The 20,377-nt window shown below is 40.3% G+C and overlaps 2 protein-coding genes across 2 annotated transcripts in view; one reads left to right on the forward strand and one right to left on the reverse strand.

The window, feature by feature from the left end:
* The window catches only part of pvalb7 (parvalbumin 7), a 32,055-nt gene that overhangs the window by 4,525 nt on the left and 7,153 nt on the right, over positions 1-20,377 (reverse strand). The window lies entirely within an intron of this gene.
* The window catches only part of ncf4 (neutrophil cytosolic factor 4), a 26,281-nt gene continuing 12,169 nt past the window's right edge, over positions 6,266-20,377 (forward strand). The window contains exons 1-6 of the mRNA XM_020586215.1: positions 6,266-6,729; positions 7,297-7,381; positions 7,471-7,630; positions 14,796-14,866; positions 15,568-15,695; positions 18,719-18,767. Of these exons, the coding sequence (XP_020441871.1) occupies positions 6,698-6,729; positions 7,297-7,381; positions 7,471-7,630; positions 14,796-14,866; positions 15,568-15,695; positions 18,719-18,767 (525 nt within the window). The 5' untranslated portion in view covers positions 6,266-6,697. The remainder of the gene's footprint in view (positions 6,730-7,296; positions 7,382-7,470; positions 7,631-14,795; positions 14,867-15,567; positions 15,696-18,718; positions 18,768-20,377) is intronic.

Raw genomic sequence — 20,377 nt, forward strand, 5'->3', positions numbered from 1 at the left:
TCCCTGTTGTCCTCCTTCTTCTTCTGTTTCTACAAGCACTTTTTACTGTTATCTGCTTTGATTTATTCTGTCACCCTCATTTTATGAAGCCTCTGTCCTCTCACTGACACACATGGTCCAACTTTGCAGAAAGATTTTGGATAATGTTTGAACATTGGGGAAACAGTGTCATTATTAGTCAGTGTGACACACTTGTGTTGTTGCCCCACGACACGTTCCAGCACCTTTGCATTTAAAAAAAAAAAAAAAAAAGAATTTCCTGGCCAGTTATTACTGAGCGCAGAAACTAAAAACCTGAGATGTAGGAAATCCTAAACTTGTATTTTTAATTTATACTATTTATGTGTTTGCACAGTTAAAATCTATATCTAAGTAAAATATTCAATATATATACAATAATGTATATGTTAAACAAGCCTGTGCATAAGAGGTGGGATGCTCAAAGGTCCTCCAGAAATTCTAATCAAGATGAGTATTCACAGATTTAAAAAGCAGGTAGAATACTACATAAAGGAACACATTTCTCATTCTAAACATCAATATGTGACAGAGTAACTGACAGCTTGTGCGTCTCTCTTTGACTCTGTCCTTATTTTTCTCCCATTTGTTCTGTTGTCTTTTGTTAAGTGATGTACTGAACCATGTCTTCTAGATTTGCTACTGTACTACTCAGCTGCACCACACATATAAAACCAAGTGCTTGTCTCTGCCTCTTCACATCCTGTGCTGACCCTGTGTTCACCCGGTGCTCTGGCTGGAGATGCTCTTAGCTTTCTCCTCTGTTGAATTACCCCTCATCAGCACTTTCCAGAATTGTAGAATAACAGGAATGGGAGGGGGGAGAAGTCATGGGAAGAGTTTGTCTGGAGGGGAAGATAGAGAGATGCAGACATACATATGGATGGATTAATGTAAATGAAATGTCCCAGTAAATTAGGAGAGAGGTGAACCAAGGGTTTAGTGAAGACAAGACTGAAAACAGAGACTATTACTGGGGATAGCAAAACACTGGAGAGAGCAAAATCAATAAAGGGTAGAGTCTCAGGAAAGACAGAGAGAATCAGAACATGTATTGTTCCATTTTATCTTTTCATGCTCCATAAGTCAAACTGAAAATAAAGAGAAAGTGACACAGCGACACACAGAGAAAGAGACCAAGAGGAATTAAATGTGTTTTTAATGACCAGCTTGCTTTTCAGCAACAGGTGATGCATTAAAGCATGGCAGGGCACACACAGACCACAGCTGTGTTGTTCTGTGTGTGCTTGGTATTGAAATCCCTGGGGTGTCCCTTGTCTACTCACCCAAAGTTTAGCACATATTGCACCTAAAAATAAACATGGGGGAAGCCAGTGACTATACTGGGTTTGGCTGCTCTGTAGAGCAGTGGGATACTCAGATGCATGCTAGTAAAATGAGGTCTCAGTCAACTTAAAGGAAGGATAGGCATCAAGGAATGCAAGTTGTTGGAGGTTTGGCTTTGTACAAAGCTAAATAATGAGACACCGAATCCACCACATTTTCCAGGTAGACACCGGATAGTCACGCCAATTGTTTAATGTGCACTATATTTGCACAGGGGCAGTGGGTGACTTTCATAATTTCAACAGTGAAAGAAGTTAGAATTTAATGTATTTAAATTTAATACTGATCCTTAGCAATATTTGAGCACCCATAGTTTTGGCTTCTATTTTAGAAACCACAAATGTTAAAGGACTTTCAAACCCACACAGGAGTTTTTGCTCAGTTTAAAACTGAGCAGCGCTCTGCTGGGTATTATGTAAGGTCACCAAACGCACTGTGCCCATAAGAATGAAACACATCCAAGCTGTCCCACTGTGGCAGGTGCAGTAAAGCTTAAACCTAAAACAAAAGAGTTTTGGCCACTTGAGTGCACCAGAGATAAGCCATGAATACTACGTTGACATATCATCAGCTTTTAAGTTGATATGGTGACTTGTTGAGTTACACATTGAGCAGATACAGAGCAACATTAGCTTTCATTTCATTACTGATGCATTGCTGTGTATATCACATCACATTTAATGTTGCGGCTGGTAAAAAAAGAGCTAACTTTAACTGTCATATATGCTTATAATTTGAATTACTGCTGGGTAGCTTGTAAATTTTCCACCAGAGATCAGTGAGGTCTTCTTGTAAGTTCTGTATTAATCTGCTTCTGAAAAGTAACTAGTAATTAAATATATAAAATAAATGCAGTTGAATAACAAGTACAGTGTTTTCCTCTAAAATGTAGTGAGGTCAAAGTATGAAATAGTACAAAATGAAAAAAGTAAAGTACAGATGCCCCCAAATTGTACTTATAGTAAGTACAGTATTTAAGTGAATGTACTCAGTTACTTTTCACCACTGAGCAGAGCTCGTTTTCAGTAGCTTCATCATTGTGAGTGAGCTCCTTCACACTGTCTCATAGCCAAGGCCAGAGGCAAGATGTTTATGGGTTCTCCACCAGTACAGCCCATTTTGTGAACGCGACATGTTAGGAACGCCTTGAGGGAACTTCTTCAAATTTGGCACAAGTGTCCACTGGGATTCAGTGATGAACTGATTAGATGTTGGTAGTCAAAGGTCAAGGTCAGTGACTTTACTTCTGTTGCACTGGACTACATTATATTCAGAGCTGTTCCTAATATTCTGACCCTCTCATGTATGTCAATGGGCAGGACAAAAACATACAGACACCTCTGAATATAATGTAGTCCAGTACAACACCAGCTTTAACTACGACCTCAATAATGAACATATAATTGAATTTATACATTTATGACAATCTCACCAAAAACTGAAACATTTTGAGCTTCATAAACAAATGTTAAGGCAGAAGTGTTGCACTGACGTGCATAGAGATGTACAGGTGGTCATGATGTTATGCCTGATAGGTGTATGTTTCCTCTAAGTATTATTATTGCTGTTATATGTGCTGGTCATGCATTACCTAAACTGCTTAAGTGTAATCTGTAACAGTGTAACACAATTCAAACAAGTTATGCCCCTGGGCGACATTATATTTCACCATAAAGTCTCGGTATTTGGAGTAGATTAGCACCTCTTCCTCTTTCTACTTCCATCATGATGTTTCTACGGTAACCAGCAGTCGTCACAGTAAACACAAGCCGTATTTTTGTTGAGACATTCTGTCAGTCTCACATCATCTGTTTCCGTGCATGTGTGCGTGTTGGTACCTGTTTGTCTGTCAACATGATGTTATTATATTTCATCAGAAGTTTTTTTACAGTGTGCTTCTGTTTCAAAGTTATAATCCAAGGCCAGCATCCAATAAACTATATGCAAACACTGTCACAGTATCTTCTTACACTCATATACACATTTGCAATCCACTAATTTGCCGTCTTACGCATGGACACAAACACAGCAGACTCCAGCAGCTGTTCTGACCTTGAAGATACTAAATACACCCTTGAAAAATGTTTCTGCAATTCATGGCTGGTAATGTCTGTTATATGAGCAGCGTTTCAAAGGATCCATCACAGGGCTGCATGGAAACAGATATGGAGTCAATATGTGCTGTGCTCACGCACACTCACACACATACGTGTTCCAGCTTATGCACTGTCACACTGTATCACACTGTTTGTTTCCATCTTTGTAGAGTAAGCACATTTTCCGCCCTGCACAGTTTTACCTCACACACTTAATTTTGTATTTCTCTCTGTATTTTCTTGCTACCACCATCTTCATTTGATGCCTAATAATAATAATACCTTACCCCAGCCTGGACTCAGCCTTGTTTGATTTACTGAAGGATATAACACGTTTTACTTTGCTTTGTCAATCTGTGCACGTGGTCACTGGTCCAGTGTTTCAGGTGCTGGAGTTAAAAAGCAAACAAGAAGCTGTGGTGCAGTGTGGAAGTTTAAAGTGGACGTGAGTTTCCTTTTTTTTACCAGAATGCAACTGTTATCCCAACATAAGTGGGTTGTTGTATTGTCTGTGGTATGAAGGAATTACCCCCCTGCCCCCCTCGGTGCCGGTGTTTAGAGATTCTCAGGAGCTGACATCACGAAGAGAGAACAGATGGATAATGATTGATTAGAAATTTTAACCGCAATCAGTAATCTATTGGTCATCTTTAGGAAAATAAGATCAGACAAATTTTGGTTGGGTACTCTCTCTCTCTCTCTCTCTCTCTCACACACACACACACACACACACAACAACAACAACAACTCTGCTGACATCTAGTGTTCGAAGCATTAATCATCTCAGGTTTACTGTAATTTTGGAACTGGACCTTGTTCCAGTTACTGTATATCCCCACAGAATAATTTCAATCATCAGTCCTTGTCTTATGAATGCCAGCTGCAAAGTAAGGGTGAGAGGTCAACACTGACTCACAACGTGTTTGTGTAAGGGTGTGTGTGTGTGTGTGTGTGTGTCCACTAGTGATTTGAAGAGAATGTAATGTGAGATAAGAAGTACAGCGAGATAAGAATGTCAGAACACACTGAAAGAAAAGAGTTGACACTGAAGTAGTCGAGTTCCCAGTCAGAAGTGTAGGCACACACTAATACACTGATATGCATTATGAATTAATGCAACTTAACATGGACTCTCCTAAACCACTCCCTAAAAGCACAAAGAACTGAGGTCTAAAGCAGCCGTGCTGAGCTCAGCTGAGATGGACAAACTGGCGAGACGAGCAAATCCACTGGAGTCATGCACCTAAGTTTTAATTATTTTCTAATTATAGCATTTGGATAATTGATTTCACCCAAGCATTAATTAGGTTTAGTAAAACTAAAGGAATGTAAGTATCAATTGTATTTTTGGGCAGGTGTTGCTTGTTTTACAGAGCTTTTTAGTATCTTTCAGCTATTTTGTTTTTTAGCCTGCAACCTTAGTGTTTACATTCAGTATCACTGCTCTCATCAACTCTATCTCTGGATGCAGGAAGTAGCAGTTCTCAACAAAAAAGATGTGAAAAATCTGCCTGCCCAGCGTGAAATAGCAGATAATCAAAATTAGCAACTAGCTGGTTAAGACAGCGAAACATTTAGCAGCTAAAGAGCCAGATATTTTCTTCAGGAGCTGGTGGAAACTAAACTACTGGACTAACAATTTAGGTTACACAATTCCAAATGATTGCTAATGTTGCCCTGTGTCTGCTGGATGTGTCGAGTAGGCAGCACTTTGCTAAAATAGTGACCATAACATCTTTATAGGGTGGCAGTTTGTCAATGTTGTTTACAATTTGTTCTGCTGCCCCCATGCGGCCAATCAAATTAGTGTTAATGCAGGTTTAAATTGAGTCTAATGTTGTAGCTACAACCTGCTCCTTGTGGCTCTTGACTGCAGGTACTCAGTTTAACTGAACTACATGTTGATGAAAACAGTGAGTGAGAAATACGTCCTGCTCAGTGATGCTCTTTTTGCTCTGCATCTGTCTTGTAGGCTTCAGGTGTGGGATCAAACCCAGATAAGACAAGATGAACATCTGCAGGACTGAAAATGTCTTAGTGTCACACTAAACGTTTAATCTTGTGTTTAGTGTAATGTCTTCACTACATGCTGTACAAAATAATGCTGTTTCAATGTACACATAGCTGGTGCATTAGCTCGGAGAAGACTGAAAGTAAAAGTATGTTGATGAACTTGGTCAGCAGGTTTTAAATGTGTGTCTTATTATATGCTTACATTTCAGGAAGATGGTTAAATATTTATGTGTGATGAATTGCAGCTAACAGTTGGTAGCATTTGTAAATATCTTTTGACTGTTTACCTGAACTAAATTACCAGTCCCCCATTGTGCTGGCGGTTGAAGGGGCTGCCACTAGTCAACAACATCACAGTATTGACAGTAATTAGTCCAGCTAAATGTGGGTGTGATGGTTAAGATGGTGTGCACAGACTCTGGAAGAGCTACTGTGCACCTGTGAACTCTCAAATAAAACAGAAGCCTTGTAATAATCATTAGTGAAAAGTCCCTGTTGGAGACGTGCTTGTGGAGCCCCAGTGCAAAGGTTCCTAAATTTAAAATGAAAATATGAAAATGCAAAGCTACAAGATGATGATGATGAAATAAAGCCAAGTAGTGTATATCCATGTTTTCTTCTTCGTATAAAAACCCAAGTGTTTGCTGCATATTGATGCACTATAGCCAGAAGTGATTTAATGCATGTGCACGATTGGTTGTAAGGTGTTTAACTCTTTATGTGTTGAAGCATTTTCAGTGTTTTGTGTTGTTTGACATCATTTCCAAATAAAATCATACACACATGCTACAGTAGCAAAACAATGTGCTACTATAGAAGATGTAACTCCTAACTGCCAAATTGAACTGGATGGTTTCACTTTAAACGTGCCCACACAAAGGTACAAGAGGTGGATGTTGCAAAAACACAAGAAATAAACGTCCCAGTATGGTGATACAAAGTTAAGCACAAGTTACTTCCACTCGTCCTCTGCTGAACTGATACCAGAAGCCATACCCAGGTGCTTGTGACCATCATCTTTGTCGCAGTTAAGTTAATTTTAGGGAACTCGCGCTTCCTGTTGCGTGGTTCCGCACTGTTGCGCATGCAAGCTGTTTAAGACACAATCAGGGTGTGAGTGTAAGTTACGGTCACTGCGCTCGGCGTGTGTGCTCGTGGCTAAGCTCTGTAAAGCTCTGTAAAGCTCTTTTCTCTGGACAGTTTCTCCGTTTGTCCGCACCATCATGTCGGTGCCGCAGCAGTTACGAGACAAAAGGTGAGTGTTTGCGACAGACTGGATGTCAGTGCGTAAAATCACAGCCCACTAATTCTAACTGGTAACTTTTAGGCATCTGTATTGTGTTTAACGCTAAAATATCAGTGTTTTGACATTTCGGTGCCTGTTCATACTTGTAACTTCACATATTCTTTGGTCAATGCCCCTAAAATAAAACGGGGTAATGAAACTAGAGGCCGAGTTTTTTGTGCACTGTTCGCAGATGCTTGGTGGCCGTGTTATTTCTGCACTGTGTTGGGGAAAAAAAAGTTCTAGAAAACAAGATCATGATGTTTTATTCACGCACCAGTGCAGCTTACATTTGGTTTCTAATAGACAAAACACTGTCATGTTGAAAAAGTCTAAATATGCAGATTCTATAGACGATGAATGAATAAGGGGAGGCTGAGCTTTCTGAGCTGCTATCTTTGTCAGTTTGTTTTAGTGCAAACACTATTTAATTAGAGAAACGTTGGTTCCCGTAGCATTATACTGATAAAATATTACTACAGCACCCTTAACTAATGGAAGTCAAAATTCTAACCATAATCTGCTTGTTTAACTTAGTGACTTTGACCAGCTGCCTCATAACATCCCTGTCAGTGCCAGTATCGCTGATATTGAGGAGAAGAAAGGCTTCATTGATTACTATGTAAGTTTAAATTCTATCATAAACTTTTACATTTTAGATTTAAAACATAAGTTCAGATCAGTTTCTCTCATTCTCTGTTCCTCTCCCAGAGGTTTGTGATTGAGGTGAAGACTAAAGGAGGGAGTAAGTATTTTATCTACAGACGGTACCGAGAATTTTTTAACCTCCACCAGATCCTTGAGTCCAAATACTCCCCAGAAGGTAATGAAAAACCTGGTCCCAACACCTGCATCCTGCCTTCTCTTCCAGGTGAGTGTACGTCTCCACAGTGCCGGTCACTGCAGCATCATATTGTTGAAATACGGGTCTGTGTGGGACCCACAGCTCAACTTATTAGCCTCTGGCCTGTACTGTGTCAAAAATCAGAGACCATGACCAAACATTCATGGTCTCTGATTTCCAGTTTTGATCAGTTGCTTTCCTGGCATGATGAGTTGTGCCCGAGGCTGATGCCAGACACTGTCTACATGAGAGGCAGCTGCGGCGCTGTGTCAAATAAATCCAGCCCCCTCATTTAATTCAGTGAGCCTACAGAGAGCTCCAGCAAAGAAACTAGCGTCTGAAAAATTAGCAGAGCCTGGCTCAGACTCTGCTGCAACATAATGTGATGAAGATCTACCAATGCATTGTGCTGGCTATTCAATACCATGCACACCTTCCTCCTAGAGTGTAATGTGAATGGTGTAATAGTAAACCACTGTGGTGACTTGGTGTGTGATAAGCCTTATGTTTTTTGGTAACAGGGCTTCCTGTTCTTATTGTAATGTTTCAGCGCTTCCCCACCAAATCACACCTGTGCATTATTTTAACATTGTACCACTTTTAATGTGAACGCCAGATAATGTCACCTAAACTGACTGTTGTTTTGATGACTGACAAAACAAGATAATTTGTTGGTGTAGGATCAATACACATGTCAACAGTACACAGAAAAACCTAACCGCATGTCAACAGTACACAGAGGATCAATACACGTGTCAACAGTACACAGAAAAACCTAACCTAGCATCTGGCACCGCAAGAACAGCAGCAGATGTAGAGTGCAGGTTTTGAGGTGTGGTATAATAAGAGACTCATTCATTCAAATGTGTTGGGTCCTAGACCATGTAGTGCTTTAAAAGTTAAAAGAAGCTTAAACTGAATACGACAGGTGACAAAGGACGCTTACCAGATACCGTAGTCATAATGAAGTTGTCCTGTTTGTAATGCCTAGCTGTTAGCTGACAGTTTGTCTCTGTTGTGGTGCCACAGTAGAGAACTCTGTATTATTGCAACACTGCAGTAATTACACCTGGAAATGATGCACACATTCTGCTATTTTTTTTTTTTTTTTTGAGAATGAGCACAATGGCTGTTTATCTTTACTACCACATCGCTGCCTGCTGATGGTCCTCAGCAGAGGACAAACAGGCTGTACACACAGTGTGTACTGATCTGCAGTTGGTCCACTGTAAGTATAGGTACTGTCGAATATCATCCCATTTCCTCTCAGAGTTGTGGTTCTGCTTCAGGCTGCATTGCCAAACAAATAATCCTTTTGATTCTCCACTGTGATGAAAACCTTTACAGTAATGATAGTAGCTGAATGTCTTTTTTGTTTCGTGACAGTGCCGAGTCAGTGGGACAGCTGTCATTTCTAGTTTCACAGTGAAGGCAGTGATTTTGCAGTGCTGGGGCTCTGCTGCAGACTGAACACAGAGGCAACACTACTTTACTGCATCATTTCTGCCCTGTCACTCTGTAACCTTCACCTTCAAATGCACACTCATTCTCCTGTGCGTCGTGCGTATGAAGAGGAACAGCCTGGGCTTGTGGTGACAGCTGGCTGAATATTTTTCCTCTGTCAGGAAGAACTGAGAATGAACATGGTCCAAAAAGCTGGAAACTGTTACATGTGTTGGACACAGATCTTTCATGTGAGATTTTATAAACAAAAATCTCTCCTGTTTTGTCTCTAAGTATTCAGAGTTTTAAAGCATGATCAGGTTACATCAAGGAAGAACAGTTACTGTTGTGGTCCTTACAGATGTGATTACAATTTAGTCCAGATTTACTGTGAACTCACTTCTCCATAAACTGAACTATAGTTACGCCACAAGGGTGCAGTGACAGTAGTACATGTTACTAGCCAATATTGTGAGGCCTGAGACCTGAAGATGCTGTGTTGCAATCCTCATTCTGCAGTGAGATATTTGCCAAATAAAGAGCAGCATCTACTCTCAAAATATTCACTTAAGTGAATTAAAATAGTAAAGTATAATTGTTAATATTTTCCAAATTTACAAACTTCCCTCTCAACCTGATGTAATTTCTCTTTGCACAAGGTCTTTGAAACATTTTGCAATAGCACTGTTGTCTGTTGTAGTCAAACGGCATATTATCAGGCTAAATGTCAAACATTCTGCAGTGCAGACTTTACTGGGGCATCACAGTGCCACTGATGAGCAAGTCCCACAAGGTCAGGTTAAAACCTTATATCAGAAGACTGTAATCAGCAACTACTATATTCCACAGGGGCTGACATTAAGAATAGTCAGAGGAGAGCAAATCGATGCCAGGACAGAAAAATGGCACAGGGAAAATGCAGAACTTTAAAAAAGACAGCCAAGTTGAAGGGTAAAGGTTTAAGGGAATGTCATCTATCCATCTATTTTAAAGAGATTTATCCAGGCAACAGGTGACAGCAACAGAACACACAGAGAAGTGAGTTCATCATAGGCCAACACATAGGAAATATAATCCTTCTGTCATGTCCACTTTTGCCCCTGGATCTTTTCCAGGTTATTGTGTCTTGAACACTTAATGCTGAGGCTCTTCACAATCACTGATTTGCTCACTCAGATAGAAAGAATCCAGCCATCCTGCAGATAATATGTAAAGGTCATAACTATATACCTGCAGTAGTTCTTAACAGGTCATAAGATATTTGGTTGGTGGCTATAATCCCAGGCTGGTATTAGGTTTTGGAAGACATCTGCACATCCTAGTGTTCTTCCCAGGGAGATCTCTGAAACTTCTACCATGGTGTCACTTTGCTTGGCCACACGCAGACAGAACTGTGGACCCCAGGCCAGATCTCTGCTGCCATCGGCTTCCTAGGGCTACAGGCTTCTGTCAACTGACTACTGACTTCTCACATACAGATGCTGGTTGCTGCACCTCAGGCATCTGGTGATCTATTTCAATAGTAGCTTCAGTTTGCAAAGAGGCTTTTCATGTGTTTAATGCTCTGTGCATTTTAAAGTTCCTCCTGCCCACAGAGAAGCACTGGAAGAGATGTAGTTTCACAGATTCTGAACCATCTTGCATATAGCTCCCAGTGTTTCCAACTCCAGAGCAGCTGTTCAACATATTGCAGAGCATCATGGAGCAAACACTGGCGCCACAGTTTTGTTACACCTCCTGTTCCTTGCATTAACTTTTGACTCACTATTTATTTCTGGGCCATGCTTCTTCCTCTTTAGCTACAGGGACACCTAAAGATTTGAGGATAAGGGTTTTCACAGATAGTAGTGCATTTTTTTTGCTAAAGAAAAAGCAGGATTTGTAGAAAATCAAAGACCATGTGACCACTGACTCCCACAGGTAATGTCTCACTTTTTGCTGTTTACAAAAGGCACTGGGAGCACCACTGTAGCATAAGATTGGAAAATGATAAGCAGAAGTGAGAACAAGAAAGAGACAGAATGAACAAATGCTGCCAGCAGAGCATGTCTGGACATTTAATAATCTAAGGTCCAAGGAAGAAACATGATGAACGTGAGCTGAGGAAGACGACTAACCACAATGGAACAGAAGCTTAAAATTTGAAAAAGTCATTGAGGGCAACTCTCCAGTGAAGATGCCACTAAAACTATTTCTTTGCATGACATTTTGCATGACAACATAGATTCAGGCCCCAGTCGCTGGTTGTGCTGTTGTGTGGACTGTGTTTGTCTTCATCTGCTCAGTGGCTCCAGTTTTATTCTGCAGCTCATTGCTCTACCATAAGTCTGCCCGTCTGTTTGCAGGAACTGGAAGTTACATGTGGGGACTGTAGGCTGGGCCCCATGACTACTTCATTGAATGTTACAAAAGTGACAGGGTGTAAGGTTACAGCAAGTGTTGGCCTTGGTTAAGTATTAGGATAAGGGTTAAGTGTTAGGCAAGTAGCGGGTCTCCTGGAAATGAATGTAATCTATGCATGGGCCCAGGAAGTGACAGCAGCAAGGGTGTGTGTGTGTGTGTGTGTGCACTGTAATCACAGTTAAAATGCAACAGATTTAATTACATTTGAATTGAAACTACTTTATAGGTCTAGACTAGCTATTCAACAGCATTTAATATCTGACATATTATATTTGTTTTATTGCCAAGTGCTGCAGTTAGGTGTTATATGCTCCACAGTAGAAGCACAGCAATCTACTTACAAGGATGGTGATTCTACATTGTCATAAGAGCTTCCTAAACATCAAGTTGCAGTCAGAATTTTTGATAACTGTGGATCCAAACTTAACATTTATTTGCACTGTAAAATTATTGGAGTTTACAAAAATCCATGCTAAGAAAGCTTATTAACATTTGGACAACCAAATATTTTAATTTGGAAAGTATTTAGAGTTTAGGAAGCTGTCAGACTAAAGAGTCATCATGAAAGCTGCTATTAGAGACTAAATGCTAATGCCAGCATGCTAACATACATGTAATGACTGAGCTAACATGTTTATTACTGTTTATTGGGGCATTATACCAGTTATGACAGTTTGTCCTTAGGAGAGTATGAATGTACCAAAACCAATCCATCTTGTACACATAGAGATATTTTACTGAATCATTGTAAATGTTGCTGCTGCTAGTGGCTCTAAAAGAAGAGTCAGGGATCCCCCAAGCCTGAAGAATTCATGAATATCTGTATAAAAATTCATGGTAACCGGTCCAGTAGGTGTTGAGACACTAGCTTTTGCCACTAGTGTGACTAAAAAAACAGCAATGCTTTAGCTACTTGTTTTCTTCTCACCAGAGCAGAATTACGTTAAACATGTACCTTATGAGTCCTGGTGTTTTAAAGTGATTGTAGTTTACTGCTGTAATACGTCTGGAATCTAGAGTTATGTTTTCAAAGTAGCCTGATCTGTGCCATCATCACTGTGCACCTGTGGTGTTGTTATATGGCTGGAGCTCTGCCAGAGCGGAGTCCAATCTGATCCATTACACAAAGCCGGTTCTCTGGTCCTGTTTGTCCAACGTGTCTCTTCTTTCCCTTGGTATTTACTATAGTGTCGTGTACCAGGCAGGGTATAAAGGTAGAAATTATTCTTATTCTTGGCATTTGCCTTAAACAGCTTAGAGTACTGGCAGGTGGGGTTTTCAATGTGTGTGTGTGTGTGTGTGTGTGTGCAAATGGGCGCGCACCAAGAGAGTTTCAGCAATCGCAGAAATGTATTTAAAATTCAAGGTCAAAATTGAATGTAAAATTACATTTTTTAAGGTGTAATGGGAGAAAAACAATTAAACCTCTGTGTATTTCTTTGTCACGTGTAACAACATTTAAAATCTTCCAACTGATACAAATCACTAATTCCCTAGTTCATCTCTTCTTGTTTTTATGCACTGCTAATACAGTTGGAGTGATTTATATTGTGTAGTTTTCATAATTCCTAGATAGTAAACCATTATATATAGGATATCTTATATTAATTTCAGACAGATTTTTTCTTTTCTTCTGTTACAGCAACAACATTTTAACCATGCGCCAAAGATTTTACTGTGAAATCTTCTTACATTTTTGATACAGTATACTTTAAGGCTGCTTCTCTCATGTCACTAACTATATTGGGAAAGTTCTACTTTTCTACAAACTCTGATTTAGCATCTGCCGCAGAGGAGTCTGCTGGATAATATTAGATCTGATGGGTTTAATTGCAGTGCCAGAACTCATCAGATGGAGAGGGAATAAGAAAGACATGGGGGAGAGAGGAGGGAGGCAGAGGGGAGGATGGGTGATGGGTAGGAGCAGGACAAAATAATGGAAAAGATGTTGGTCTGTTAGGTGAAACTGAACCAGGCTGATTAATGAGAATCACATAATGGAAAATACCTCAATGCCACAATCACACCTTTCTTTCTTCTTCCTTTTTGATGTCAGCTGATTTTTATTATAGTAGAACAGATTATATCTTATATGTTCATTTTTGATTCAGATGAGGATTGTCTGGGCTACATGCTTCATAGATATTATAACAGAAAACTGAAATAGAAACTATTATGTGATAGACTCAAGGTCAACAAAACACTTATTCAGTGAGGCCCCAGGAGATGAAGAGAGGTGTTAGAATGATTCGTCAGTAAGGGAGTAAATGAATACATTTGTGTCTGCAAGTGACTGAGTGAGTTATTGAGCTCAAGAGTGAATGAGATGAGAAAAGTTGAGAGAAGCGAGAAGGCTGAGTAATGCAGCTGAGGGTCATTAAGACTGTGCTAAATTCGATTTAACAGCAGTGTTAGACGGCCTTAGATGAACTGTTAGGGGGGGGGGGCTGCCTTAGAGCATTAGTCTGTGGTGTGCCTCATCATTTTTGACTGGACAAGGTGTGATATGAAGGCTGTTATGTCTCAAGAAAGACATGTTTCTAAAGGAGTATCTGTCTATTTAGGAAAAAGTAAATGTGAGTTCTATTTAAAATATGGGTCCACACACACACATTTCTGTGTAGATGCAAGACTACAACTTAGTGTATGCACAAACAGCCATTATAAAGCTGCACATATGCTTGGTTCTGCTTTATAAATCCCACTCAATAAAAAAGGTGAAACTTCATTGAATCACACTGGTGAGGTCCACCATCGGTGGCTAACATGGTGGTTATAGAGAATGTGAAGTTGATGTCACGTGGTGTTGAATTTTGGGGAAATGTGCCATGTGTGGTGCCTCATACTCGTTAATCACAGATATATACACTATGTACGTCTATAAGTTCATTTAAAAAAATGTATACTATCTACTATAATGCTATTAAGTTAGCTACCATCAGCTAAGGTTGTCTATTCTGAATTACCACAGTCAGTAAAGTGAGATTTAAACAATTTAAGCAACAAAACAATCTTAAACTGTGCACCTGTGATTCCCTGTTAGCGATTTTTTTTTTTTAATTCACAAAGTATCTTTAAAGTCTGGGTGTGTAGACTGCAAAGTACATAGGTAGTCAGTGAGACTGACTAAAAGAAACAAAAAACACCCCATTACTTATTAGATTCAATCTATCACCTTATTTCCATTTTGCACACCAAACTTGCACACACAGAGAATCTTTCCATAAATACCAGTTTCGGTGTGGAAAAGGCTTAGATTATCCACCTGACCCCTGGTCTAAAACTTATGCTTGACTCAGTGATTTTATTCCTGCACTTTTATCAATGTGAATATGTTTGTCTTCAGGAAAAATCTTCATTGGGAACAAACAGGAGATTGCAGAGAGCAGGATCCCTGAACTCAACACATACATAAAGGTAATCACATGTAATTTCATGCATAGTGCAGCTTTGTATTTTGTACAAAAGAATTGCTGGCATGCCTTGGTACCTTCTGCAGCGTTTCAGTGCAGTAGCCTACAGCTCGGTGGGCTGAACGATGCTGTAGGTGGATAAGCACTGACTCGGATATTTTAGCAGTAGTTTGCAGATTGAGCTCAGCATGTAGGCGTTACTGCTCTCTTCTCATTGCTCTGCCCTGTGCCCACATCACGTCTGACTGACTGTATTTGTGGGACTTTTGACATGTTTCAGTGTTGCTCCATCGCTAAAAACACAATCAGGTTCTCTTTCTCCCACTCACTCACTTCTGTTTTTTGCTTTACTCTTTTTTTTTTCCTGCAACCTACATGGTTCTCACTTTGCCACACTCTCTCGCCTTCGCTCGCCTTGCACTCGTAATTTTTTTTTGTTTCATCTCCTTTGTTTTCATCCACTCCTTCCCCTCTTCTTTTGCAAAATACTCACCTTCTCCTTCTCCTTCTCCCCTTTGCTCAAACTCTCTCTCCTTCCACCCATCTTGTCTGCGAAGGTCTCTCTAATATCCACCCTGATTGCCCTTTTTCTCAATTTCTCCATTTTCCCAATATTTCACTTCAAACACTGCCTCTTTATCTTTAATCCCATCATGTTTTACTCTGTCCTTCCCTTCCCTGCTCATTTTCCCTCTCCTTTCCCAGAGGTTGCTGGGTCTGCCAGCATGGTTCCTGCTCGACGAGACTCTCAGGATGTTTTTCTATCAGACGGAGCAGGACGGCCAGCAGGAACCACGAGCCCTCAGGCGCCTCCGCCCACCTACCCGCAAAGTGTAAGCAAGCCTCTTGCATGCCCTGCTAATAAGCAAAAGACTGATGCTAAGCAGTTAGTTGAACTCCTTTAGCACAAGGCCAGATGTAACTAAATATAAGGACATCATCTGAACCACACTACTGATTTATGTAGAGTAGAAATGTCACCATTGTGTAGCAAAAAGATGGTACTCGACATCAACTGCCCCAAACTATTGTGCGTACATGTGAGACCCCTTGACTTGTGAAAGCTAAGAACCAATCATTTGATGTCAAAGTAACACAATTTACATACGCAGGGAAATTGTAGACTTAGAACTGATCTCCAAACTAGAAATTGGCGTCTGTGCAGCTTGGCTTGGACCTACTAACTGTTCACTGCAGGAAGAAAAGGTTATGTCTGTGTGTCAGTTGACCACATCTACTGCTTTTTGCTTACACAATCATTTACTTCCTTCAGAGCACAACATTATTAGGCTGTAACTGTATCCAAAGTTAGTTAAGTGCTGGAGGTTAGCATCTTGCTCAAGAGCACTTTGACAGGAAACAAGTGAGCTGTCAAACCAAACACCTGAATGTGAGATTGTCAGGCATTGCCTTCACACACAAGTACACTCTGACAAACAAGTAGTTCAGTCAGAGATTATATATGGGGAAAGCTCAGCTGTTTGAGGAGGGGAATAAAGACTTTACAGGGAGACTGTTCCCCCAAACCAAACATAAGGTTACACAGGATACAATGATGTAAACCAGTATGAATACAGCATCATTAACAGCAAATATGCTACTGCTAGGCATGAATAAAGCAGCTGATTCCAGCTAATGCATGTCACTTCAGTGCTCTGACTGAACACAACACTAAATAAGGAGACAAGACAAAATGTATATATTTGGAAATGCTTTGGAAATAGTTTTTATGAGTGGAACATTATTTCTCTTTGGATGTGCAGTAATGAACGAGAGCATCAGTGACATGGCTGGAAATTCTAACTGGATATTGTGATTGAACTTTAAAAACAGATTTAGTATGTTACATTTTAAAACCAGTCAACCCTAAAACCCGGTACAATCATCTTTTATCTCAGGTGATTCAGCTGTGCAGCAGGCTATAAATATTTTATATCAAATCAATACTCAGCTGCCCTGAGTGATGATTTCCAGTTTAGCAAATAAGTGCTGCTTCAGTTCCTCCCATCTTTGGCTTCCACACCTCCCTCACATCATTAATGGATGGTGCTAAGTAGTGAGAAAGCGATGGAGTTGTCAGTTTAGCACTGAGAAAAATCCACAGACATGTATTACCCTTTTTAGGATGTACCTCCTCCTTGATAACTGCTCTTTGTTCTTCTGATTGGCCCATTTCCTCATGGTCACATTATACCAGCAGGAGATATGGTAAAGGGGGAATCTCTCAACAGGAAATGATGCAAAGGTAGATGCTCATGACTTCCTTTGCTCTGGCAGCTTGGCCTGCCTTTATTTATGTAAATGTGATCGGTTTTTGTGTTTGAGTTTTACAAGGAACTCTGACGTTTCCTCTTTCGAATGTTGCCACATGTTTGGTTCTCCTAGAAACCAGATGTGTTTTGTCACATAGTTCCAGTAAATTCTCTGGTTTTCTACGAGGAGCTAAATTCAACCGTAGTTAAAGCTCCCTTGCACCATGAAACTGTATGTTTCTAATTTCTTGCTATTATGAGTTATATTTTCATTTCCATACATTTTACAAAGTGATGTTAAATGAATCCAGTTTGTACATTTTGTGTTCATGCATTGGAAAAATTACATTTATTAGAGTTCATTCAAACTCAGACACTGCTGCACTTATATTGTAAAAGGTGAAATAATGACGCCTTCTCGTTTTTTAATTGGGTATCTAACCAAGACTGATGAACTGTCTACATGACGCATCCTCCAGTCTCTGTTGTCTGTTTCACACATGGCTGATGGAAAAGCTGCAATCCTATTTTTATCGATCCAGTTGTCTAAACAGGCTCATGTTTTACTTACCAGTGCACTCCAAAGCATACCATACCCATCGTATATATATATCAGTGGTTGAGGCACAGTTTTAAATTGTAGGTCACCCACATTCTGGCAGTACTCAGAGCCCAGTACACAATCACATGTATTACATGTAGTCACATGTAAAGAGGAAAAAAGCTAGAACTAAAAAAAAAAGGCATCATCACTTCCCTCTACTTTGCAAAAATGAAGCCAAAATATTGTGAATATTGTGGATGCCATCTTGTTTTTTTGCAAGCAGATCCTGAGCAGTAGTGACCAGAAGTGGACTGACAGCATCCCCACCAATCAATCTGTCAAATCAAACAAATTACGCCTCTTTTAATATCATCAAATAACTTAGTAAAAACATATTTCCCCAAAAACAGATCACTTCTACACACACCAGTGATAATGTATACCAGAAACCACAGAATCGACCCCTGGGAAAAAATTATCTTATTAATAATTTGAGTTTCTGGTTTGGCTCAAGTTCCATCTGCTAACATGGAGGAGGCGGGGTTTATGACCTATACTGCAACCAGCCACCAGGGGGCGATTGAGTCACGGTGGCTTCACTTCTAGAAGCTGTCATGGTGTATCTATTTTCTGCAGTCAGTAGCCTCAGCGAATTCTGTTCTATTCATGCCGACTTCAGCTGTACTAAGCTAAAGGCTAACGTTTGTTAATCAGCACTAAACACTGAAACAGTTCGCTCACCAAAGATGTGACCCTCTAGGAAAAGTCAGGGATCAGCAAGGTCAGTAGGCTTAATCCATACTGGGGACCAAAATTACATTACAATCCATCCCATGGCTATTATTTGGACTGAAATGGTGGACTGACCAGCTGTGCCATCTCTCAAGTGTGGCTAAAAATACATACACAGATTAGGTTTGGCAGGAGCTACAATTAGAGGCCAAAATGTTTTAAAGGCCATAAATGGTCTGATTTTGTCACTTTAGAGGATAATGGGTCCTGTCATTGATCACACCTGCAGACAATGTTGACTTGTACTGTCTGTCTCTCTGTCTGTTAGGAAGACAGCCAAACCAAAGATGGACCTCTTCTCCTCCCCCAGGGCCGAGGTATGTGGAGTTGTACGTTTTGGTTGTTGCTCTGGTTACAATCTCCATGGCCACCCACAGAGTAAAAACTTGTAAGTCAAACACCCATGCAAAATGTACTCCATCACCTTAGAAATACCATACGACTTTGTCAGCACCCCTGGCGTGACAGACAGACACACCTCCCGCAGTGTCTCCCGCAGCGCTACGTTACTTTGTGACAGTTACAAACAAGGCACGGAACACCCACTAAAAATGAAACAACATACATAAACATATCAACTGATGCGTCAAATCAATAAGGATGGATTCACTCCTCAAGCGTTGTGCCTCGTGTTTTCTCCCCCATCTTGCCTGTGACTCCATTGACCTCATTAATAGTTCTCGCCTCGCTTCACTTCCTTTTTTAATTTCTGCATCATCTCTCCTCTTGTAATATCCTTTCTTTTTTCCTTTTTTTCTCTCCTCCCCAGTTCCCATACTTTCCTCATCCAACCCATAAGTTTGTCCTTGTTTCCTTTTCCTCTCCCATCCCTCTTCCTTTTTTCCAAGGTTGCAACCAGTTCTAATCCCTTTCTCCTCCACCTCAGCTCCTTCACTTCCTCTTATCTTTATTCCATTCACACCCTGTGCCTCGGTTCTGTGAAAAAAAAGGGTAAGAGAAAGTTTGTATTCTCCAGTTGTGTTACCCATAATTGGTTTGTTTGTGTCTCTGTGAGGTTGTGTAGTTGGTGTTCAGGAGGAGGGATATAGTTAGGTGAGGGGTTGGAATGGGAATGACCTCCTGCTTAGACTCTCCAGGGTGGTTATTTTTACACAGTCTTGGAGTGATTTTGAACACACACACGTTTGTACTCCTTACTTTTGAGAACCCTTACTGACATATTGTTTTCCTTAACCCTAAATGCCTAAACCCAACCCCTGACCCTGAAATCTAGCCTTAATCCAAAACAACCCTTCAAACAGGCCTTCGAAGAAGTGAGGAACAGCCAGTATGTCTTCACTTTTTAAAGCCCTCCTCACTCGTTTGGTCCTCACAAAGAGACAAATACCAGAGCGCATACATGCACATGCTCAGCCATAACCTTCATAAATGTCTGTTTTAAACTAAATCAATGCTGCCTTGTAGTAATGTGTGTAGGAGTGATCATGTTGACAGTGCAGTTAGACTGATGGATGACAGCTGCAGCACTGCCAGATTCTGTTCGGTGTGCATTGTTATCTATACAAAATATATTTAGACCTTATGTGTAGTATTGGGTATAAGTCATTTTTATAAGTAATACAGTGCTGTATCCACAGCCAAGGAGATCTAACAATGGTGTTAGTCCCATGTTTAGTTTTGTGTGCAGTCTTCTCGTGCTCTAGATACAATAATTGGGCGTACAAGTTAAAAATCTGGCAGTATAGTAGGAGGATTTCAACTTCTTTTGAGTGCAAATCAAATTATTCATTTATTTAAAAATTGCACACTTATTCTTGACTGTAATGCAGCATTCTGCCTTATTCCATCCATCCATCCATCCATTTTCCTCCGCTTATCCGAAACCGGGTCGTGGGGGCAGCAGTCTAAGCAAAGATACCCAGACTTCCCTCTCTCCAGACACTTCCTCCCGCTCCTCTGGGGGAAT

This window comes from Monopterus albus, unplaced genomic scaffold, assembly GCF_001952655.1.
Source record: "Monopterus albus unplaced genomic scaffold, M_albus_1.0 scaffold398.1, whole genome shotgun sequence".
In the NCBI taxonomy this organism is placed as follows: Eukaryota; Metazoa; Chordata; class Actinopteri; order Synbranchiformes; family Synbranchidae; genus Monopterus; species Monopterus albus.